Source organism: Triturus cristatus, chromosome 1_1, assembly GCF_964204655.1.
Source record: "Triturus cristatus chromosome 1_1, aTriCri1.1, whole genome shotgun sequence".
NCBI classification, from domain to species: domain Eukaryota; kingdom Metazoa; phylum Chordata; class Amphibia; order Caudata; family Salamandridae; genus Triturus; species Triturus cristatus.
This window is the reverse complement of record NC_140579.1, coordinates 42,327,642-42,352,402: the sequence shown is the minus strand read 5'-3', so window position 1 is coordinate 42,352,402 and position 24,761 is coordinate 42,327,642. Positions and strand designations below refer to the sequence as shown.

Below are 24,761 nucleotides of genomic sequence, written 5' to 3'. Positions count from 1 at the left end.
TGATCTATGCAGGGAAGGTCAGCTTATGTCATTCATGGATCTGCAGGAAAGGTTTGGGGTGGATAAAATGGATTTTTTTAAATTCCTACAGATGAGAAGCTTTCTAAGCAGTAACGAGAACAGGATAAAGGGAATATCAGAAAGCATTCCCTATGTGGAGTTATTGAGGAATAAGTCCAGGATAGGGAAGATCTATCAAAATGTAATTCAATCTGTCCCGGATGATTTGGAAGTGCAGAATAGGAATTGGGAAAATATGTTGGGGGAGGATTCAATAAATACTGCGAGGATTCCTTGAAGCTAGCAAATCAAGTGTTATTAACAGGGAGTCTTAGAAGTCAAGCCAACACTGTATGTCAGCTTTTGATCTATATTATTCTCCAGCAAAAGTAGCTAAATGGGCGAAAGGGCGAAGAGGAGGAACATTCAATAGATGTGATCTAGCTGCAGCTGATTCTTTACACATGTTCTTCATATGCCCAAAAATGTAAATTTTCGTGCAGGAACTAGAGATCTTTTTAACTAAGGTCTTAGATTTCCCGGTTTTAATCACTCCCATGTTATTCATTTTAGGGCTATTAGACAGCATAGAAGCGAATAAAAGAAATAGAGCAGAGATAGGGCTCCTGTTTATTGCTTTGGCTATTGCTCGCTCCAGTGGTGTAACGAAACTTGAGGGGGCCCCCCCTGCAGGATACTTGGAAGGGGCCCCTCCGGTTGACTTCTTCATGTAGGACTTCCACAGGGTACATGTCTTTGGGGGTAGGAAAAAGGTCTGCCTACTCCACTCTCCACAGGTCTGCTTCCGAGGTTGTCTGTGCTTCTTCTAGGGTTGTGGTCTGTGGGTTATGCCCTTCGAGTCTCTCTACATCATTTCCTCTCTATCACTCACTCTCTTCTGTTTGTATCTCCATCGCACAATATCCTGTCTCTCTCCTTCACTCATTCTCTCACTCACTCTCCTCTGTTTTCGTCTCAATCATATAATATTGTTGTTGTCTTTATTCATCACTCCCTCTCCCCCCTGCGTCTCAATAATATAATGTCCTCTTTGTCTCCCTCATCACTCATTCTCTATCACTCACTCTCCTCCCTGTGTGTCTCAATCACACAATAACCTGTCTCTCTCCCTCCTTCACTCTGTTGCTCTATCACTCACTCTCCTCCCTGCGTGTCTCCATCAGACCATCTCATCTGTGTGTATCTCCAACTCTTCCTCTCTATCACTCACTCGCTTCACTCACCTCCCTGTCTTCATCATATAATATCTACTTTGTATCTCTCATCACTCATTCTCTATCACTCACTCTCCTCCCTGTGTCTCCATCAGATTATCTTCAAGTCTCTCTCCATCTCTTCCTCTCTAACACTCACTCTCTGTGTGTCTCCATCACACAATATTGTCTCCTCCCTGCGTGTCTCCAGACATTCTCCTGTGTCTGTCTCCATCACTACCTCTCACTCACTCTCCTCCCTGTGTCTCCATCATATAATATCCTATTTGTCTTGCTCATCACTCATTCTCTATCACACTATCCTTTGTGTGTGTCTCCATCATATAATATTGACCTTATCTCTATTCACCACTCCCTCTCTTCACTCAGTCTCCACCCTGTGTCTCCATCCTATAATATCCTCTGTCTCCCTCATCACTCATTCTCGATCACTCTCTCCTCCCTGCGTGACCCCATCAGACAATCTCCTATGTCTGTCTCCATCACTTCCTCTCTATCACTCACTGTCTTCACTCTCTCTCCTCCCTGTATCTCCATCATATATTATCCTCTTTGTCTCTCTCATCGCTCACTCTTTATCACTCACTCTCCTCCCTGTGTGTCTCCATCAGATCATCTCCTTCAAGTCTCTCCATCACTTCCTTTTTATCACTCACTCACTCTCTTCCTGGTTTCTTTCTTTGTCGTTTCCTTCCCCTTTTATCTTTCTCTCGCACTCTTTCCTTCCGTTCTCGACCACACAAAGGTCTCTTCTCCATCACTTATGTCCACTCCTGTCCCCATCATTCTCTTTCTCTGTTGCTGCCTCTCTCTGTTCATCGCTCCCTCTAGTCCGTCTCCTCCACCCACCCTGTACTCACTCGTCTTTTTCTCGATCACTTCCTCTCACACTCCCTGTTTTTCCCCATCCATCCCTCTGCGTCTCTCTTTCTGAGTCCCTCACTTCTCCTTGTTCTCTCCCCTTCCCGATTCTTCAGTGCCATCGCTCCTGCAGTCTTATGTCATTCCCTCTATCTGTAGTCTTATTTCCCCATCTCTTTCTTCGTCCTGTACACTCTCTCATCAGTGCCATCTCTTCTATCGGTTTCTCCTTTATCCTCTCTCGGGTGTCGACCTTTATTTCTCTCTCTGTCCTTCTCTCTGTCCTTTCTACAACACTCTCTTCACTTTCTCTGCACATCTTTCCTAAGTATCTATTTTTATTCTCTCTCCCCCGATCTCCTTCTTCGGCGCCTCGTCAGGGGTAGTAAGCGCTATATAAATACTATTGCGGTGACTTCTGTAATGGGTGGCCGCTCCCTCTCTCTCTCTGCGTTGTGGTCTCCTCTCCACCTCTCTCTCCTCGCCTCTCTTTCCCTTCTCGTTCTACGTCAATCAACTCCTTCATGCTCTTCGGGTCCTCTCTTACTTGCCTTCTGTCCACTGATCACCCTCCCCAGTCTCTCTTTCACCATCACCTCCTCTCCCCACTCAGACTTTCCCATACTTTTCTCCCTCTCCAAGGCTTCACCCCCGATCTGTCTCTGCCTCTTGTCCTCTCCACCAGGGTAATTTCAGGACGTGTCTTCCTGCTCTACCCTCCTCACAGCCCCCTGCTCGAGCTCTCGGACGAGAGTACTGTGCTGAGGGGGCCCCCTGCAGCTCGGGCCCCCGCACCGCGGAGGATGCGTGGGGCCTGTGTTACGCCCCTGGCTCACTCTTGCATAACTTCACCATGGATTAATACAGATCCTCCTACATTTTCTAATTGGAGATCTAGGTTACTGGCTATCCACAACATAGAATCTGCAGTGTATCCATTAAAGGGTAAACAAAATTAGAGAGTTTGGGCAGAAATTATGGGCCCCAATCAGCAATTTGGTGAAGTAGCAAACTTGTAATTAGTAAGTTATTTATGGCACAGTCACTTTATCTATGATATACTATCAAAGGAAAGTTATCGGGTAATCCAAGCTGCTATGTGGATATTCTCACTGTATATTTATGCATGAATTTTGATATGTTTTTATTGTCTTTCCAAATATCTGAGAGGGTCTTCTTTTTATTATGTATGCAGGAAATGTCATGGCATGTAATAATAAGCGGTTTTTTTCTTGTGGCTAAATAAAAAAAAAATATTTTAAAAAAAAAAAAAAAAACCCTCTTTAATGGTAGGTGTGGATTTTAAGTCCCAATACTGAAAGTGTCACTTTCAGAAAGTTGGCCCTTGTCCTAACAGTTTGATGCCTGCAGCCTGCATCTTGTTCCAAATGACTAAATGTAGCTGGTAGTTGGTCTTTGTGTATTGCTCCCAGACAGTGAGACAAAGGGGAAATAGGTGTTGGTAGGATGGGTCCTCTCTAATTTGATGAAGGGGATGAGCTGTCACCTACCACACCTGCACATCACAAAGTCTCTGCCTCAGCACACACAAAGTGTTGAACTCAAGTCATTTGTGACTCCAGACAAGCTGGGGCCAGGGCAGGGCGTTAGGAAATTGCTAGCACCTCTGGGGTTGGAAACCTCCAGAACCTTCTCCTTCTTCAAAGTGAGCACCAGGTATAAATATTGGACCCTCTGTTCCAACTCTTCAATACGCCTCTGGACCTGTAGAAGACTCGGAAGGACTGCTGTGCTGCTCTGCAAGGAGGACTGCTGCTCTGCTGCCCGGCTGCCGGCGAAGGACTGGACCTGCATCTTGATCCTAGGGCCACCAGAGTAACTCCAATGGCTAGTTGTCTGGTCTCTTGCTCAGAGCCTTGGGGAAAGATACGGCTCCAACCACCTTGAGTCCGCCTCCTGGCCTCTGCCTGCTGCGACCCCTAAGTGGTGACTTCCCAGTCCTGGACCTTTGGAAGTGGGCCTCCTGGTGCTCTGCCCGCCCAACTGTGATTCTGTGGGCAGAACCAATGCAGCATGAACGCATCCCAGATTATGAACCTTGCATCACAGTACCCTAGGAACCAGGCCTGCGTATGCCTTTGCAGAGCAAGCACCTTATCAACAGATTCCTCGATGATAAAAGAACTCTGCATCGTGCCGTGTAGCTTCTTCAGAACTGCCCCTGCATGACGCATCCTCGACTCAGGATCTCGCAATGATCCACAAACCAGGATTTAAGGTACTTGGGCCCTGTAAGAAATTGGGTTAATGATTGAGGGGGCTGAAACCCATCTCAAGCAGCCACCCCAATCCTGGTCAGGGTCACAAGCAAACCCAAATTAACCTGTGTTAAACCTTCTGGTAGCTTGGCATTCAGGCTTACTTTAGAGGCAATGTGTGAAGTATTTATGCACCACTTCAAGCAGAAATAAAGTGAAAACACAACACGAGAAAAATCCCCCACAAAATTGGAAAAGTGTAGTAAGATCTAATAATAATAATACCAAGACAACAAAAATCCTAGCAATAGAACTGGAGATGTGCAATGTTTAAGATTTCAGTGAATATAGCTCCAAAAAGCAGAAAATGCCAACTATGGTTATCTTGTCATGGCGAATCAGGACAAAGTCTCAAATTCTGGGCCAACTGCTATGACGCGCACGCCTGCTACAGTGACCCTGCTGAACAAGAGTACCTAAATTCCGGTTTCAGAGAGCTGCAAGGACCCATGTCGTGGATGCATTGAGCAGGCGATGGGAGGTCCAGGCCAGAGATGCATCACATAGCTGCTGTTCAGGGAAGTTGCAAGGCTGCAATGTTAGATCTTGCTTCTGTTCAAGGAAGCCTTCAAAGCAGGGGCTTTCGATGTAAAGTCCTGTGTCGAGGTTGCATCATGTACAGACTGGTTTTGAGGAAGCTGGGGGACTTGTAATGTGGAGTCCTGCATCATCGTTGAGGCGGTCGTCTATGAGGGGCTTGCGATGTGAGGAGTCGTCGTGCAGCAGTAGTTCTTATGAGGCTGCAAGGGGGATGCAAAGTACTAGTGCCGGGGAAGTCCACACAGCAGAGACTATCAGTCGGTTCTACTCAGGGTTGCGCTGTGCAGCAGAGTAGATGTGTCCGTTCTGCTGCGTCCACAGATGGGCTGACCGAGCACCTTTTAGCTCATTTCCAAGGGTCTGGGTTGGGGGTGGCACACCGTGGCAGGCTAAGACTCACAGTTGCAGAGTCAAGGTGCTGTTTACTAGAAACTAGCCCTTGGAGTCACTCTGATGGTCCTGAGTACAGGTTGTAGGTTCCAGTCCTTCTCACCAAGGCAAGAGGGCAGCAGGTCAGTCTAGCAGTCCAACAAAGTGGCAGTCCTTTCAGCAGCACCTCAATCCTTCCTGTCAGTCTTCCACTGGTGCAGAAGTGTACTGAAGATTTGGTCTAAGGTCCAATAATTATACCTCTTGCCATCTTTGAAGTTGGAGAAACTTCTAGAGAATTCCCTTTTAGGTTCTCTGGTTTCTTGCCTCCACTGCTCGGGCTCAAGACTAACTACAGGGGGTATGCAATATTTTTAATAAATGTAATAAGGCAACCCCAATGTTATCCTATGGGAGAGGTGGCTCTTGCATTAGAGAAAAACTATTTAGGCGTTTTCACTATCTGGACATGTAAATATTAAAAGAACATGGCCTACTTTTTAAATACACTGCACCATACCCGGTGGGCTGTTTAGGGTCCACCCTAGGAGTGACTTGCATGTATTAACAAGCATTTGCAGTGCAATAGGTCTCGCATTTGCAAGAGTCTGAGCTATTGCCATTGTAAACGACAATGCCTTTTATTTATGTGTTTGGAAAAGCTGTATGCCCTGCATAAACACGCCCTTTGTACTTATAGTCCTTGCTTACGAAAAGGAAGGCTGACCGTAAAAGAGGCATACAACGACTGCAAGTACACAGTGCATGTTTACGCACCGCTTGCAGGTTTTTAAAATACAGAAATAAAAGGCATTGGTATTTACAATGCCAATTGCTCAAACTCTCGCAAATGCGAGACCTATTGCATAGCAAATGCTCGTTTTCTTACTGCGTAGTAGAACCACCCTTTGTGGAAAACAACAATCCTGACATGCCAGGTAGCCTTGCAGGCATTCACAGATGGACAAACCTACAATAGGTTTCCTATATTGAGGTTTTGGAATGTTCCGTTTTTTAAAAGCACAATAAAGATGGGGGGCTGTTGGTGGGGGTTGCTAGTTATAGATGACTGGCGAGCTTCCTTTACCAATGTATATCTAAATGTTCCCTCCACCGCCTCATATCTCAAACCGTTGGCTCATGCAGCTAACCTCCACCTCCCTGACTGAAGGACTCTGGCAGAGCCTTGTCCTGAGCAGACTAAGCATGGAATGGCTTTCTGAAACAGGCAAAGCAAGCACAAGATGATGACCCAAACAGGCGACCCAAACAGGCGACCCAACAGACAACCATAATCACATTTCAGACAAAGAACTTATTGGCAAACTTGTATTAAAGAGTGAGGACGAAGGAAGAGGGTATGGCCAGACGTTGCCTAAATATGAAGACAAAGGAGGTCCACAATAGTATTAAAAAAAAAAAAAAGGCCAAGGAGCGGTAACTCCCACCTTTAACTTGTGAGGGCCTGAGCCAGGTGAGGTGGCCTGTCTGCTTTGTTTCACTGTTCTACCGAGGTTTTAGGAACTGTAAAACTCCTATCAACAGCAGCGAGTGATGGATGATCTTTGGCCCAAAACGTAATCCCAAGTAGTAATTGTAGTAATTCATTATTAATATTTAGACCAGACTAAATATTGATAATGAATCATTACAATTACTATTTGGGATTATGCTTTGGTTTGCCCGCAGATGAGTGCAAACAGCCTTTTGTGTGAATATTAATCCAAAATGAGGGATGAATGCTATCCACTAAAAAACAAGTGTCTGTCCATCTCCTATTTCTCCTTGCTATTTTTCCAGATGTGGTCTGGAAGATATGCCTATAGATTCGACCGAGCATGCGCGAGTGTACATCTGTTTGGTGGCATGTCCCTAAATTAATCTCTGTGCATGTTTGAAACACAACAACCAATACCTACTCCCTATAAGCATACATAAATCCAGCCACAACAGACTGGATTGGATCTCAAACTCTAAAAGGCTCTTATTCAACTGTCATACTTTTAAATGTTCGCTCTTTACATAGGAATAAGTATCAGATCGCTGATCTGGTAGAAAGCCGCTCCCCTGATATAATCTTTCTAACCGAAACCTTGACCGACAATACATCGGGCCCAGGCTGGAACATCGCCTTACCCAGCGGTTATGTGGTCTCCTCTCAAGATAGGAGAGGCAAGAGGGGCGGGGGGATAGCGGTGGCTCATCAAGCACATTTAAACCTGCGAGTGGAAACATATCTTGATCTCCCAGCAGAAGCACTTTATTTTACTATATATTTGGGAAATGTTTTCAAACTGCAAGGCCTATTAATCTATCGACCGCCTGGGCCTAAATCCACTTTCCCCTCAAAGCTTATGAGCCATTTGGAATCCCGAATGGATCCTCACCCTTTTATCCTTCTGGGCGATTTCAACTACCACTTAGAACTTAGTAATCAACCAGAGGTAGCTTTACTACTGGATAATCTAACAGCCCTAGGCTTTAACCAAGTGGTCAAGGGTCCGACTCATACAATGGGTCACACCCAAGATGGTATTTTGACGAGCAATATGGATCTGGAAATTATTAACATTAAAGCTCTTCCTTGGTCCGACCACAGCGTAGTGGATTTTGCTATCAGAGCGGAAATAGTAGCAGCGTCCTCCCGCTCTAAAGCGCCGAAGGTAATAACTAGACTTTGGTCTCAGACGAAGGCCGATAATCTAATTACTGCGCTGGGTCAATCACGCCCCCTTCATAGTAGAGACAACTCCGAGGCAGCACTGCTCTTTGACAAATGGCTGGCGGATGCGGCTGATGAAGTAGTGCCTGTTAAACGGCTTGGTACAAGTAGGACTAAGCCATCTGCCCCCTGGTACAATAGGGAGCTTAAGGTCTTGAAGAGTACTTGTAGAAGGGCTGAGCGCCTTTGGAGAGTCGACTATAGTATTGACCGAAAGGCCAGATATAACCATACTCTATCAGCTTATAGAGAGGCAATTATATCAGCCAAAAGGACATTCTATGAGACTAAGATTAAGGATGCAGGGAATTCAGCCAAGGAGCTTTTTAAAACTATCACGGCCCTTTCCAAGCCCCTTTCGGATCACATTTATCGGCCAAACCTGGAAATGTGCCAGAAACTTGCCCGGTTTTTTCAAGACAAGGTGCAGGTAATATATAGGGATCTTCTTAATCTGCACCCTAGTCCAGATAGTCATAGCCAGCTATTGACAACTGGTGGGGAGGACAGTTCTGGCCTTAGCCCCTTCCCTCTCATTACAATAGAGGAAACTTGTAGATTGATTACTCTGACGAAATCAGGCTCAGCTAAAGATCCCTGCCCCCCCCCCCCCCCCCTTGTTATGCACCTTGCGCCAGACCTGATTGCTGGAGAGCTATGCGCTTTAATCAACCAGGTAATAGAGTCCGGCACCTACCCTAGAAGCTGGAGGAGTGCAATCATCAGACCGCTATTACAAAAAACCTCATTAGACCCTCTTACACTAAAGAACTATCGCCCAATCGCCGCTCTGCCTTTTGCAGCTAAAATTATGGAAAGGGAGCTAAATAGATCCCTGACAGAATATTTAACTGCCCACAACCGACTTGATTCGAGCCAACATGGTTTTCGGACACAGCATTCTACTGAGTCAGCCCTTCTGGTGGCAGCAGAGGAGATCCGCAATATTGTGGACAAGGGAGGTAAGGCAGTCCTAGTGATGCTAGATTTATCAGCAGCCTTCGACACCGTAAATCATACGGTGTTGACTCAGAGGCTTCAGGAGGTTGGCATTCGGGGGACGGCACTGTCCCTTCTCTCCTCTTTTCTGGAGGGGAGGGAGCAAAATTTACTTTGGGACGGGCTACAGTAGGACAGTTTTCAGCTGCCGTGTGGTGTTCCTCAGGGCTCAGCATTGTCACCCACGCTGTTCAACATCTATGTGACTCCCTTGGTGAAACTTATCAGGAAGCATGGGTTCCAGATAGTCTCCTACGCTGATGACTCTCAGCTCATAATTTCCGCGGCTAAACATTCTACTGACTTGACCCTTAAATTCCATAGCTGTCTGTCAGAAATTATGATTTGGATGCAGGAAAGCTTCCTGAAGATTAATACTGAGAAAACCGAGATTATTGAGTTTGGTCATGGAAGTCCCTTGTGGAACAGATCTTGGTGGCCGGCAAGGGCTGGGCAGTGTCCCTGCCCCGTGCCCAAAGTGAGAAATCTGAGCATGCTGTTTGACAATCAGCTGAATTTTTCAGCCCATGTCAACAGCCTTGCATCATCCTGCTCCTTCCTTATAAGGACGCTGCGTAAGATTTTTCCTATCATCAGCGCCGAAATGCGCAAAGCGGTGGTAGTGGGACTTGTCCTATCCAGACTAGACTACTGCAACGCTTTATTGCTAGGGATAAACAAGACACAGATAGGAAGGTTGCAGACTCTCCAAAACGCAGCGGCGAGGTTATTATTGGACGTCCCAAGAGATCAATCGATCTCAGAGGGAATCATTGCATTACACTGGCTTCCTGTCCATCTGCGTATAGATTTTAAAGCTATCTGCCTGGTACACAAAGCTGTCTTCGGATGTGGTGCTAGGGACGTTCAGAAGCTGTTTATTCCTTATACCGCCGGCCGTGTGCTAAGATCGAGCACTCAGTCTCATCAAGATTAATCGGATTAGGAAAGCTAGATGGGGCGGCAGAGCCTTTTCGGTTCGTGCCGCCGGACTCTGGAATAGGCTTCCCCACTCTTTAAAATCTATACATAACCATCAGACCTTCAGAAAAATGTTAAAGAGACAGCTCTTTCAAGAGGCTTGTATTTGAGGATTTCGTTTCCCCCTTTGTGTTGTATGAGCGCCAAGACGCTTCGGCATTCGCTGCGCTATATAAATACGTATCCCATCCTACCCTATACTGGCAAAATAAGGCGAAGCTCCACTCAAGCCTGTGGAAGAGCAACATTGTGACGAGACCGAAGTGAGTCCTGACTTGGTGCTTCCTGAACGCTTGCAGATGCGCAGTGGCCATTTCCTCAATGCTGGTGCTAAACCTTGAAGCTGTCCACATGGCCTGCTGCCAGTTCTGCTGCTGTAGAGTCTGTGTGCATTGCTCTCGCAGGTTGGTGCACCAGGAAATGGTGATGTGCATTTATTTTGCTACGAGATCCCAGCTTGCTGAAAGCACTGTAAATATGAAAATCATTGTTTTAATATTCTTTTACACACAGTATTAGATAGGTTGCCACAAAATGTGTGAAGAGATTTTTGGCCGGATGTACAAAGCCATTTAGCACTGTCGACCAAGGCACAAAACGCCCTACTTATCGGATGGAAAGCAACCAACAAGTATTGAAGCGAAAGTGCCAGTACGTCTTCCTGGAAACCTAGAGACGCTGGCCCCTCCAACAAGTTTGTTTTCTTTATGTGGACACCCCCAACTAGCCCAATCTTCAGCACCCATCACTCAACCTTTTTTTGCAGTTTTACAAAGCGCGAACTCGACCTGAAGTTATTGGAGCACTTTACATAAGCACCAATTATGTTACACAAGGATATGTTTTTTTGGTAGGCACCGGGAGATTAAATGATTTGCCCAGAATCACAGGGTTCCCCGGCTCCAGAGTCGGGAGCTCTGGCCTTTACGCCACTTTGCTGCTGTGATGAGAGAGCACACCTGTCCCCACACACGTGGCTTGCTGCTAGAAGTAGCGTCACTGGGCCACAATTACTGGTCATGCACATGAACAGTGGTTCCCTTACTTGGTTTTTGTCCCCAAGGGTTCACACCTAAAGTTACCAGAGTTTAAAAATGGAAATCTGGGACAACTTAAAGTCTCCTGACATCATTTACTTTTTTGTGTTAAATCAGGCGGTACAGCTTTGTGGCACAATGTCAACTGTGCTGAGTTTTAACACAACATTTAGGGTCTCCTTTTAAAATGACCACAATTGCGTGCACTAATTTCGTACTCAGTAAAATTACACATGGTAAATACTGGCTCAGTGTGTGAGGTATTTACCAGATGAGGTATAACTTCATCAGATTGAATTTGGCACCACTGAGTGTTAGATAATACAGTAATATTGTGAGATCTCCCCCCCCCCCCTCTCCTCCTCCCCCGCCTCAAGGACAAAAGCATGAATAACGCATTTTTACCATTGCCATGGTATTCTAGATTTACAAATTGCTCCATCCATCTCACTGAGACACTATATAGCAGACCTTGAATGAATAACCAAGTGCCTTCTGGGAGCTGTAGTCCCGATCCGCCTCAATTAATAAAACTGCACCGAAGTTCGACGTTACAATTATTTGTATATGGAAACCCCAAGGGCGGTCCAGGTAGCATTAAGTCAGCTGGTATTAGTCTGTTCATATTTGGTGATCGTGTGAGGGCATGTGTTTAAAGAATGTTCAACTAAGTCAGTTTTTCCTTTAGCTTGCATCAGAAGTGCAGAGGAGATTAATATTACAGGCCTTTGTTTCAATCGTTTAGAGGCATTAGCCCTGCTTTTCTCATGGCAGCCTCTTCACGTGGAGTGTCCCAACCCTGTATTCAGATAACATCAGGTATTTAGAGTAAAACAAGGAATCGTCTGAAAATGTGCAACTCGCATCTAAATACTTGCAAGATCTACGTGTGCCTTGTTCGTTATAGTATATTGCCGCAAAATGAAAGGAAATCATCTGGGACTCGCTGAAAAGCGGGAATAAGCGCTATATAAATCAAATTACAATTGCATTGAGTGACGGGGGTAGAGGGGCTCACAGACCTTGCGGGAGCTAACCTTGGATTATGGCAGGGCCTAGTTTACACCCCTGAATCCCATGGTTAAAGGGTTCGCTGCAGCCCTCAGCCTGCCATGGTAACGTCTGTGGCCAATTAACAGCTTCAATGTGAGAGACTGACTAGAAGTGGGGTGCACAAACAGAAGGCTCCGGGTTGCTGCCGGGGCTGGCAAGGACAGCATTTAGAAGGCAGCGCGTGTTTACCAGTGCAGGCAGAGTTAATTCAGGCATCTCCCTTAAAAACAGTCAAGAAAGGGTCAGTGAGAGAAGGTAGGAGGCGAAGATGGTGCATGAGGAACACCAGAGTATACATGTGAAAGGAAAAACAGAGAAGCAGCCGACAATAATGATGAAAGCGGGCGCAGCGCTAAACTATAAAGCGCAGCGCCCGTGCATATTTAAGGGCACCATGCTGATAGATAAAAAAAAAAAGAAAATAACAGGAAACCGGGTGCAGTGCTTGGCGCTGCTGTGATGAAATATCCCTAGCACAAAACAGACAAAATAGTCCCAAATGAAAGAGCTAAACACTTTACTCCGTAACAAAACTGTAGTTGGTTGGTGCTGCTTCCGATACATCGGAAGTGATGTATTGGAAGAGCCAACCAATACAGAGTCAAAAGAGAAGAGCAACGGAGGAATTAGCCAAAGGCAAGCGGCAGGCGGGATTACATGCCAGTATACTGCTTACTCTAGGTCTTGCAGACCGCGCATGTGCTGTCTAGGCTCGACCTAAAAAGGCAGGTATAGGCATGCAAAAGGTTGATTTGCCAGGTCGAAATGGCAGTTTAAAACTGCACACCCAGGCTGCAATGGCAGGCCTGAGAAAGGTTTGCAAGGCTACTTAAGTGGGCGGTGCAACAAGTGCTGCAGACCTACTATTAGAATTTAATCTACAGGCCCTGGGTAAATGTAGTACCACTTCACTAGGTAATTATAAGTAAAGTAAATAAGCCAATGATACCATGTTCTAAGGAGTGAGCACACACAATTTGGCATTGGTTAGAAGTGGCAAAGTTCATAGAGTTCTAAGGCCAAAAGAAACGAGATCAGAAAAATATGAAGGAGTGAGGCAAAATGTTTGGGGGAAGACCACCCTAAGGCTGATGGGTCTAACTGTCCATGTATCCGGCCCATGCCTCATTGCAGTCGACCTCAACTTGTGACTTTGTCCCAGTCTGTTGTGACCAGATAACCAAAGCTGGTGCTAGCCACTATTTTTACTTTAAACTTTGAGATTGCGTATCTCCGGTTCTACTTTTTGGATTTATGTTGTTTTGATCTCAATTTATTAACTTTTACTCTATTTTTCTAAATTGGTTTGGGATCATTCTTGCATTGTTTTCACTTTGAAACTGCTTGAAGTACTGCATAAATACTTTACACGTTGTCTCCGAGTTAGGCCTTACTGCTTTGGGGTTAAGGGTTAACCACAGTTAAATTTGGAGTTTGCTTGTGTTTTCACCCTGACGGACATTTTGGTTGCTGCTTGAGTACGGTTTCACCCCCCTCAACCAGTAACCCAATTTCTTAGAAGGAGCAAGTTTGGCCCACTGAACAAAGTAGTTTAAATCCTTGTTAGTGGATCATTGCAAGATACCGGGTCAAGGATGCGTCATGCAACTGTGGTTCTGAAGTAGCTACAGGGCTGCGATGCGGAGTCCTGTCTCATCACCAAGGAACCCAGTTTCTTACACCCCACAATACATTAGGTCAGTGGTCGCTCTTGGAGTACATATCCCATATATTTCACTAACTGTAGGCATTTGCTCGTGGGGTCTATTGCTTTATTTACCACTCTGTGATCTATAGCAGGTGCATGGTTGCTGATGGTCTCCCAGCTCGCTCCACTTAAATTAGTTTTAGTAGTAAAGACTTAAAGCAAACAGTATCCTGAAATTTACATTTGAAGAATAGACGGCATTCAAATGTATGCTTCAGAAAGCCATGTTGCATAGTCTGATCAGTAAACCTTAGATTTTGACATAATGTAAAAAAAGACAGGTTTGTGATTTAGCCTAGGACAGTTGTGTGCCACCTACATTAAACATAATGCCCATCCCACGTGCCAGCCTGCACCCCTGGCAGTGAGTGACACGTGGGCTAATACAGGCGTTGGTGGACATTCATAACTCAAGAGGCTCTGGGTTTTAAGTATTATGTCAATCCGCAAGATATGCCTCCTTTTAATGCTTTTTTAACTACCTGAAGTAATAAAAATATTTTAGGGAGTACACCATCATGGAGGATGTAAAATTGCAAAAAAGGGGGACTTGTGTTTTCATTCAATCAAAGGAAGAAAATACCCCTGTCTTAGGTAGAGCTACCACTTTGCAGAACAACATATTTTTCTTTCTGAACAAACTGAAATCAAGCACTTGCCTTAGAAGTTTGCACCCCTCACTTGGAAGTATAATAATCCTGTGCAAAATCTAACACTTTCAAATTGAATCTGAGTGGTGTTTGTTTATATTTCTATTGAATCTAGCCATGCTGCAATTGGGACGAAAATAAGCTGTGCCATGTGTTCCCTGGGAAGGAGAAGCTGGAGACCTACAGGGTTATCATTACAACCCTGGTGACAGCTGGAAGGTAAGGGTGCGCACTCAGCAATGTTTGTTTCTTGGTTTATACCTTGTCGCTTCTGTATTCTGATGCGGCGATGAAGCTGTGCCATGTGTTCCCTGGGAAGGAGAAGCTGGAGACCTACAGGGTTATCATTACAACCCTGGTGACAGCTGGAAGGTAAGGGTGTGCACTCAGCAATGTTTGTTTCTTGGTTTATACCTGGTCGCTTCTGTATTCTGATGCGGCGATGAAGCTGTGCCATGTGTTCCCTGGGAAGGAGAAGCTGGAGACCTACAGGGTTATCATTACAACCCTGGTGACAGCTGGAAGGTAAGGGTGTGCACTCAGCAATGTTTGTTTCTTGGTTTATACCTTGTCGCTTCTGTATTCTGATGCGGCGATGAAGCTGTGCCATGTGTTCCCTGGGAAGGAGAAGCTGGAGACCTACAGGGTTATCATTACAACCCTGGTGACAGCTGGAAGGTAAGGGTGTGCACTCAGCAATGTTTGTTTCTTGGTTTATACCTTGTCGCTTCTGTATTCTGATGCGGCGATGAAGCTGTGCCATGTGTTCCCTGGGAAGGAGAAGCTGGAGACCTACAGGGTTATCATTACAACCCTGGTGACAGCTGCAAGGTAAGGGTGTACACTCAGCAATGTTTGTTTCTTGGTTTATACCTTGTCGCTTCTGTATTCTGATGCGGCGATGAAGCTGTGCCATGTGTTCCCTGGGAAGGAGAAGCTGGAGACCTACAGGGTTATCATTACAACCCTGGTGACAGCTGGAAGGTAAGGGTGCGCACTCAGCAATGTTTGTTTCTTGCTTTATACCTGGTCGCTTCTGCATTCTGATGCGGTGATGAAGCTGTGCCATGTGTTCCCTGGGAAGGAGAAGCTGGAGACCTACAGGGTTATCATTACAACCCTGGTGACAGCTGGAAGGTAAGGGTGTGCACTCAGCAATGTTTGTTTCTTGGTTTATACCTTGTCGCTTCTGTATTCTGATGCGGCGATGAAGCTGTGCCATGTGTTCCCTGGGAAGGAGAAGCTGGAGACCTACAGGGTTATCATTACAACCCTGGTGACAGCTGGAAGGTAAGGGTGTGCACTCAGCAATGTTTGTTTCTTGGTTTATACCTTGTCGCTTCTGTATTCTGATGCGGCGATGAAGCTGTGCCATGTGTTCCCTGGGAAGGAGAAGCTGGAGACCTACAGGGTTATCATTACAACCCTGGTGACAGCTGGAAGGTAAGGGTGCGCACTCAGCAATGTTTGTTTCTTGGTTTATACCTTGTCGCTTCTGTATTCTGATGCGGCGATGAAGCTGTGCCATGTGTTCCCTGGGAAGGAGAAGCTGGAGACCTACAGGGTTATCATTACAACCCTGGTGACAGCTGGAAGGTAAGGGTGTGCACTCAGCAATGTTTGTTTCTTGGTTTATACCTTGTCGCTTCTGTATTCTGATGCGGCGATGAAGCTGTGCCATGTGTTTTCTGGGAAGGAGAAGCTGGAGACCTACAGGGTTATCATTACAACCCTGGTGACAGCTGGAAGGTAAGGGTGCGCACTCAGCAATGTTTGTTTCTTGGTTTATACCTGGTCGCTTCTGTATTCTGATGCGGCGATGAAGGTGTGCGCACACTGCATTCCGCAGACTGAAGTTAGGCGGCAGTCCTAGTAGGATAAGTCAAGCGCGTAGTATGGTTTTTTTGTTGTTGTTTTTTTTATAACTTTAAAGTTTTAGACAATGACATAATACTGGTGTGCAACCAATGCCAGCAAAAAGAATCATGTAGTACTAAATCATGGTGGTGCAGTTCCAGAAATTGGTCCAACCGCTGATTCGCCTCCCCACCCCCCCTTCCGCAAGCATTAGCCAAGTATAACAGACATTTAATCCCCCCCCCCCCCTTCCGTTTCTGCCTAGCTGCTCACTTCCTGTGCACTTTGGTGTTATTGTCTGATGGCAGTGGTTCTCAGTCATCGACTCCTTTGAAGGTGGGAAGCTAGGTCCACAATATTGAAGCCAAACAAGACTTTAACAAAAGAAAAAAAAAAAGAAAAATCTGTTTCTAGGCCAAACATGGACTACTGCAAAAAACACAAGATATATTGAAAAAAAGCTTTTAATTTAGATCCCAGGAAATCTTTTTAACCACTGATTGATGGTGTCCATGTCTTACTGAGACGGGCTAAGAAATGTGCGTGAGTAATGTGCAAAACGTGTTCATGTGCTATCCCCAATGTTTCTGTTCGTTGGGTTGTTTTGGGCAGAGAAAACGCAGCCTGCACTTGAGGGTCTGCGCGTGAGTTCTGAACTGCAAAACAAGAATGGACTGTGAGATCCTCGGATGTACTCGGAGAAATCACATCCTTGAGCCGTGATGGTTCTTCACAGCCCAAACCTAGGAACAGGAATGCACAGCTCTAGGTGTCCTTGCCTTGATCTTCTCAAGGCTTATAAGCAAACTCGTCTGTTCCGCGCGGCCGAGTGAAGGATCCTTGTGACTTGGGGGGGGTGGGTTGGGAAGTCTTAGGCGTTGCATTAAGGCCACAAGAAACATTTGACAGAATTGCACGTTATGAAAAAAGCCAAACCCACTTTTTGAATCTATTATGGTAACTTTCCTTTTTATATAGGACAATTTTCGAAGGGAGTAACTTCACTGCATTTGTTGCAGAGGAGAAATGAAAGGGGGCAGCGAAAATGGGGTCTGGATACGGTGTCTGGGACGTTAATGTCACTTACTCCATTTAATTACCTCTGCCTACTGACATTTGGGGTGATTAAATAGGAAATGCAAAATTAATGGAGGAAGCAAACAGAATATGTTGCAGAGAAGTAAAAAAACAAAGTGCGGTTTTAGGGGAAAAGTGTAGCATCAGGAAAGGATCTACTTAAAATAGAAAAGAGGAATTGGTTGGGCAAACGTTAGCATAATTTGGGTGTGCGGCAGTGAGAAAGGCAGAGAATAATAAAAGACAAAAAAAACGGAACATACAAGAATGAAAGCAGAATATTAATTTAAGGGACTAATCCACGGGGGAGAAGGGGGTTGTGCTCCTGAAAATTAAATCATTTACTCCATTTCCATCAGAATTTTTAAGAAAAACTGAAAAAATGAAACAAATCTCTGTTATAAATCACCAGTAATAAAGCTGATGGAACTGCCTGGGAATGCAGGCATTTGAGGTAGTCTCGCTAGATGCCGTTTTAGATTTCAGTTCTCAGGATACATGCAACAGAAACAATGATGGTTGGGCTTGCCAGCCTTTGATCAGAGGTAGCATGTCCTTTAGGAGTATTTCCAGAATTAAAAACTTTAACCAAGATTCTCTAACCTAAACAGATGGTTTTTTTGTATGTTTGACTGATGCAGGGGAGAGAATATAAAGAAACTCCTTTATTCTTTATTTGGCATTTTACACCTTACTGTGGCTGCTGCATATGCAGGAATTTATATTTTCTTACACCTTCTGCATTTCTGCCTTAGGTCTTTAGTTCATTAATATGGGTAGCTAAAGCCATGTTGATAATTGTCTTATTTGACTCTATTTTCCTTTTAGACTTGTTTCTGCAAACTTCCCTCATGGTCACTTTTCTCATGTATTCATTGATGAATCCGGGCATGCCGTGGAGCCTGAATGTGTCATTGCAATAGCAGGTATGGGTATTGTGTTTTGAAAACATTCGTTTTGCTTTTGGTATCTTTGTCTCACATCATTTGCTGATGTGCAACATTTCTACATCTTTAACTCCTAGCCTTGTCAATTGTGAAGTTTCCTCTCATTTTGGATGAGATGATGAGTCAGTGGTCTTAGAGCGCCACTGCGAGGAAGTAGCAGAAAATACTCTTCCTTGGTGTGCATATTTTATTCTGCACAAACCCTGAATGAGCCTTCTGGAAGGTCTTTACACTTTGAGAGGGTTTTGTCAACTCCGTGCACCTATAACAATATTCGCTTTGAAGAGGTTCACCCTATGGATGACCTTTTAACAGGGGAGTGACTATGTCAATGCAATAACCTTTTGCAGCGTCACATGAAGCGCCTCGAGACTTTGGTAATGCTTCTCAGTTTGGCAGTATTGATAATGGTCCAAGAGGAGCAGCCAGCATAAACCTTTAGTTCAACCGTTTCAGGAATAATGGATGCAATGGACACCCTGACCAACAAAGATGGAGGACAGCTGGTTCTAGCAGGTGACCCGAAGCAGCTAGGGCCAATCTTGAGGTCCCCTGTCGCCATCAAACATGGTTTAGGTGAGTCCAAAGGTGCTTGACGTATACATTTGGGTTTACAAGAAACCTTTGAACTGTAAAATTTTGGGGATTAAAATTTGGTAAAACTTAAAATGAAGATGAAGGGCCCATACAAATACAGCTTAATAGAGTGTATACTTAAAACCGTCTCTTTACTCCTGGATTCCTGTAGCTGAGATGGACAGACTCTTAAGTTGTGAGATAGTGTTGACATAGTGAAAGAATAATCGCTAAATGAGTGCCTTTGAAACTGCTGCCACCCTTGCTTAGGCCATTGATATTGTTCATTTGGCATCTTGGTGGCACTTGGTTTCGCATTCGAATTCCAATGCTACAAAACAATCTGATCTGTGGGTAAAAACAATGCATTTATTGAATGGGATTATAAATCCAGTTGCTCAGAGCAATTATGTAGGAGTATGGAAGTGAGACCAATTTTGGTGTAAAAGTGTGACCTATGTGGAGGTGAAAAAAGGTCATTCTCACTTGAGGGTGGTGAGACCTGTAAGTTCAGCATGAAACAAAAGAACATTGGTGAGGATTCCTGTTCACTGAGTTGAAACTATGAAGTACAAAATGTACTTGTACAAATCTTCACTCACCCTTCAAGCATTGTCACGAGTAGGGATAGAACCACATGGAGAATGACCTGAGGTGAAGCGTCAGTCTTGTGAGGATGACTAACACATGCCGCCAGCTGAGGATCAGGACCCTGTTCAATCACTGGTGCTCAGCTGAGCCTTTTACCCTTCAATGCAGTGAAAAGGAGGGCTCGCCTATATTCTTTTGTTTCATGCAGCGCTATGTGACGTCTATTTGCTTACCTACTAGGAACCTTCACTTAGCTTCTCCTTTTCTGATCCTTCATTGAACCTGTAAGAGGAAGGATCACTGAGGCAAGTCCCTGCAAGTTAAAGGATGTAATTGATGAAACGCCCTCCATCATAATTTGTTGACTATGAACACAGTAACTTGTATTTCAGGAAATTCCTGAAAACTGGAATATTTAGAGTAGATATTTCTTGAAAGCCTTTACAAAAGTGTGCCCTTTGTTAAGTGGGATATTTGCTTCTGATTCATGTGGAGTTTATGTTGCTGTCTGTAAATAGAGACCAGAATTGGAAGCAGGTAGGCCATTATGCGGAAGGTTGTACAGGAGGTTTGTCTTGATTATCCCCACACAGTGGCCTCTGATCTTGAATTGATGAGGCAGGGGTGCTTTAAGCATTCTGTTTTGACAACTTTGTGGGTATAAAATATTTTCTGAGGCTTTATCTTCTTGAACCTTTTGCTTGAAGTTGGGTTTTTTGTTTGAACTAAGTAGTGAAGTCCAGGCTTTATGGGTGTACAGTACTCTGCAGGGGATTACAAATGTTCTCCACCCACACTGTGTGTGAGATCATCATTCTGATTGTTCTTTTCAATTCTTCATCTACTGGATGTACGTCTTGTTTTGCATTAGATTGTCTAGAAGCCTGGACACCCCCATTGGCTCACAAGTCTTGCCACCACCTGGGCCTGATTAAAATAAATAAATATATATATAGGTGAATGTATGACGATACTACGCGATCATGTTGATCGCGGTATCTTACAACGCGGATTTTACAACGCAAGTCGTTTCAACGACTTGCGCTGGAGGGCACTGGATTTAGGGATAGTGCGATTTACTATTCCAACACCAGTCTACGTACAGTAGGGAAGGTATTGGATAGTAAATTGTACTATTCCTTAGCTTACAGCGCCCTCCAGTGCAAGTCATTGAAACGACTTGCGTTGTAAAGCCCGCGTTGTAAACCTACCGCGGTGAAATGCCCGCGTAGTAAAGGTAGTCTCCCATATATATGGTGTGTATATATGTACTACTAAGTGTTTAACTCAAACAAAACCTTAAATCTGTGCTACTAGATGCATTAAAATGGACTCTGCCACCACTTTTCACCCATAACTCAGACTTAATTGACTATGTTCTGTACAGAAGATCTAAAGCAACTTTAAGATGGTGCCATACTGCGAAAGACAGGAATGTAAGAGGAAGAGATTTACTACATATTTTGAAAGGGTTCCCAAGGTACTGCAACCATAAGGAAGTGTTGCAGCGTATTTATGAAAAGGCTAGCCATTTGTTCTAGTAAACGAATTAAGGTAAAGTCTTCTTCCTATTTGACTTTAATAGTAAGGTGAACTTCTTCTTTCCTCTCTTTCAGACATGTCCTTACTGGAAAGACTCATGACCCAGAACTCCCTTTATCAAAAGACTGACAGAGGTTTTAATTCAGTGTTTGTAACTAAGTTACTGAAAAACTACAGGTTGGTCTTTAGAAGATTGTATGCATTTAGTTTGTAAACCAAGGCGTGATGGTACACTAGCCACTTTACGTTATTTGCAATTATGTGTAGTATAGGCTCTTTCAAAAGAAGCCATACAAGTTTATTGAAACCTGATGGTGGGGCTTTTCAGGTTGTATTTCTTTGAAGAAATTGGTATTTATGCTGCAAGAGATTGAGCGTCAGGGAACAGTATGATTAACAATGGTTACATATGGCAAGCTAGCAAAATATGAAGTTGTACTAGATCAGACTTCTCCAATGAGTAGCTTGAGAGCTACTGATAACTCTCCAGCTACATACACGTTGCTCTCCTGTAAGCAGCCCACCCTATTAAATTAGAAGATGTTGTTTGGTTGAATTAATATATGTATACCAAAATCGAAATGTGTATATTTGAGAAGAAAATGTGTGTATTCTCATTATTGCCATGATATACGTAAATATATTTGAGTGATGAGCCATGCGGCGTAGGTCAGACTTACTCCTATTACCCTGGTGTATTCAAGCTGTGGCTTTTATGTATTGCCTCTGTAGAGACTTTCCAAATCGGCAAAGCCTGGTTTACTTTACTGCCTGCATCCCTGCACACTCTTGCTATCACTGCTGGTAATGTTGCGTAGGGTAGTCACGAACGTAATCTTGTTTCATGTAGTCACTATTACACCAGTACTATTTGTTAGCTTGGGATACATTTAAATGAAGATAAATGGCTCTGGTTACTGAAAAGGTTGGAGACCCCTGTACTATATCATTAGTCATATGTGTTAAATCACCAGGTGTTTTCAACCGTCTGCAAAGGTTGGAAGCAGCAACATACTGGGCTGTGTTTTACTGTCTATGTTCTCTTAAAAGATCGCCCTCTAGTCTATACCATCCATCTGGCCATTTTTCAGCTAGTGTGAGAGATCCATCTCTGTCCCACACCACTTTAAAGTTTGTGTTTCTAAGAATATCTTTTGTGTTTTTGTTGAGAGGGAGGTTTCTCCTTGTTTTTGTTTGAGGAGGCAATCCATGTTTCATTTGTGGCAGGCGGCTTCAATCCAGGAAGGGGTTCTGTATCATTTAAGTACATGCCTGAAAACTGCATAACATTTAAGTCTCCCTTTCCTATTCTTTGGTAATTATGTTTTAGATTGTGTGTTTAGATATAGTGAGTGTGCATCCAGGAGGTAGTTTCAAAGTGTCAGTTGGGTCTAATGATGAAAAGCGTAGGTAATCCAAGTACAATGGAAAGATTAAGATTAATTTGCAGAAGAACAGTGTGTCCCCATGGTTCTAAACTTCAGACAAATAGGTTCCAGGCCATGTTGTGATTCAAGGGTGCTAAAGCAAGATCCCTTGATTATAAAGCTATTGTGATGAATGGAATTACTTTAGATGGTAGATGCAGCAATAGGTTTTAGAAGATTTACTTTGTGGCTGCTGGTAGCACAGGAGTGCTCTGTAGAAGTGCCCAAACTCGGTTATGGGGGCTAGCAAACAGTTTTGAAGTCAATAGGTTATTTGCTCCTCAGGCAGCCTAATGTTTTCCTGGCTCAGATTCGCTCTCTTAAAGCCATAGATGAAGCCAGTTACAAAGATGTGGACCAACTTAAACTCGTTAAATGCTACAGCTGAGTGCCTGGTGTCGAAACGTTTACAGAAATTAAGCTTTAACTTGACAATTGAAACTACGAGCATTCTCATTTTAACATGATTAGGATGGGGTGGAACTTGAGCAATAAGATAAAGACCCAGAGAGGACATTCAAATTGTGACGCAAAGTAAGCAGGAAATATAACTTGCAGGTGGGGGGGGTGGGGTTGGTGTCTAGGACCACATTAATGGAGGTCAGTATTAAGGTGGTTTGGTCCCCCCCCCCCAGAAAAATAATTTTGGATTTAACATTTTGATTCATCCAACCCTAAATGTGTTAGTCCTTGGACCCTTTTGATGACCACCATCCTTCTCACGTCTAAGACCTATATGGGTGTTGTCAACGTACATATGTAAGCCAATCACTTAGCAACTGGAACCTGTGCTGGAGGGGTGAATATAGGCATTCAACATAAATTTTGATTGGGCAGAGCCCTGTGGCACCCAGAAGGAAATCTTGATGGTTGAGGACATGAAAGAATACAAATTTACTGGGTGGATGCAGTCAGGGAGTATGTGGGGCAAACCCCCTGAGGAGCTCTCCCCTCAAACCCTACCCAGCACTTTAAGTATCCAAGTAGCTTTGAGTGGACATCCAATTGCCACTGGCTAGATGGAGGCCGTTCATGTTAAGCTGGGCCACTTAATATTCTGAGCACCCATCCGGCAACTGGTACCTATCCGACCTGCTGGGGTCCCCCCTGGTGCTTGCCTTTTCCCCCCCGGGTACCTTATGGGGTCAAATCCAGGGCTCTACCCCCCACCCCTCCGTCTGTCAGTGCTGGGCCAACTGTTGTTCCCTTGCCTTCGGGCTGAGCTTGCCACCCGAGTAGCATCCACCGTGGCTGGAGCTGGGGATGCGGTTGACTTCAGCCCGGTAGGGGCGGAGTCCTGTGATCACCGCCGAGCGCCAACTAAGCTGTCTCAACCCCCTGAGGAGAAGAGAGCACCAGCTGGGGCAGTGGGGTACCTTGATGTGCTAGGGCCCCAGAGATCTGCAAAACACCACCTTCATGGCCTGGGAGGCTGGCGCTGATGAAGTAAAGAGAGCAACACAATACTACTGGCCAGACTCCATGTGGACAGTGCACCTTCAGCTGCATGTCCCATTGGACACACATTTGCCCAATTGGTACCAGAACCTACGCATAATGCCGGTCACACCCTTGACCTTCTTTTTACCATTTTGTCTGAAATCACTGTAAAATCCCCAGTTCAATTATTATGGACTGATCACTATCTTTTAAAATTTTCGATTCCAATCACTTTGATAAAAAACCATGATTCTACATTACGTAGCTCTTGGCGTAAAATCACCTTGCCTCTTTCTTTAGAGCATTTCCGCCCTGACCAAATTAGCTCTGACATGGGTGTAAACCAAGTATTACATATCCTAGACGAGGCAATCTTAGCCACACTAGATAAAATTGCTCCTCTTACACAGGTGAAGACCAAGATCAGAATCGCCCCCTGGTTCACAGATCAACTAAAAACTACAAAGTTCGTGTGTCGTACGGCGGAGCGAAAATGGCGCAAGAGCAAAAATTCGGCTGACCGCGATATATATAAAAAAAATACATCATGGCTATATGAATGAAAGAAAAGTGGCAAAGAAATCTTTTCTTATTGATAGGATTAATAAGGCTGAAAATTCCTCCAAGGAACTCTACCAAATCCTGAAGGAATTTACAACTCCCAGAAATCATCCATCAATACCTGACTCTCAACTCTGGGCTGACTCACTTTCCAATTTTTTAGAAGAAATTTTTTTAGCCATCCGTCTATCTTTTTCATCACAAAGCAATAATTTTCATCCAGATGACGAGCCTTGTACCTCCTTTGACCATCCTTGTATACTGAACGAATTTGCCAAATGTGACACTAAACAAGTCTCAAGTGCCATG

At 44.4% G+C, this 24,761-nt stretch overlaps 1 protein-coding gene across 5 annotated transcripts in view; it reads left to right on the top strand.

Annotated features, from left to right (window-relative positions):
* Positions 1–24,761, top strand: part of LOC146869312 (RNA helicase MOV-10-like) — a 524,894-nt gene that overhangs the window by 354,664 nt on the left and 145,469 nt on the right. For all 5 annotated transcript variants that reach the window (XM_085647618.1, XM_085647842.1, XM_085647767.1 and 2 more), the window contains 4 exons: positions 14,550–14,653; positions 18,197–18,294; positions 18,772–18,891; positions 21,099–21,201. In XM_085647618.1, the coding sequence (XP_085503744.1) occupies positions 14,550–14,653; positions 18,197–18,294; positions 18,772–18,891; positions 21,099–21,201 (425 nt within the window). The remainder of the gene's footprint in view (positions 1–14,549; positions 14,654–18,196; positions 18,295–18,771; positions 18,892–21,098; positions 21,202–24,761) is intronic.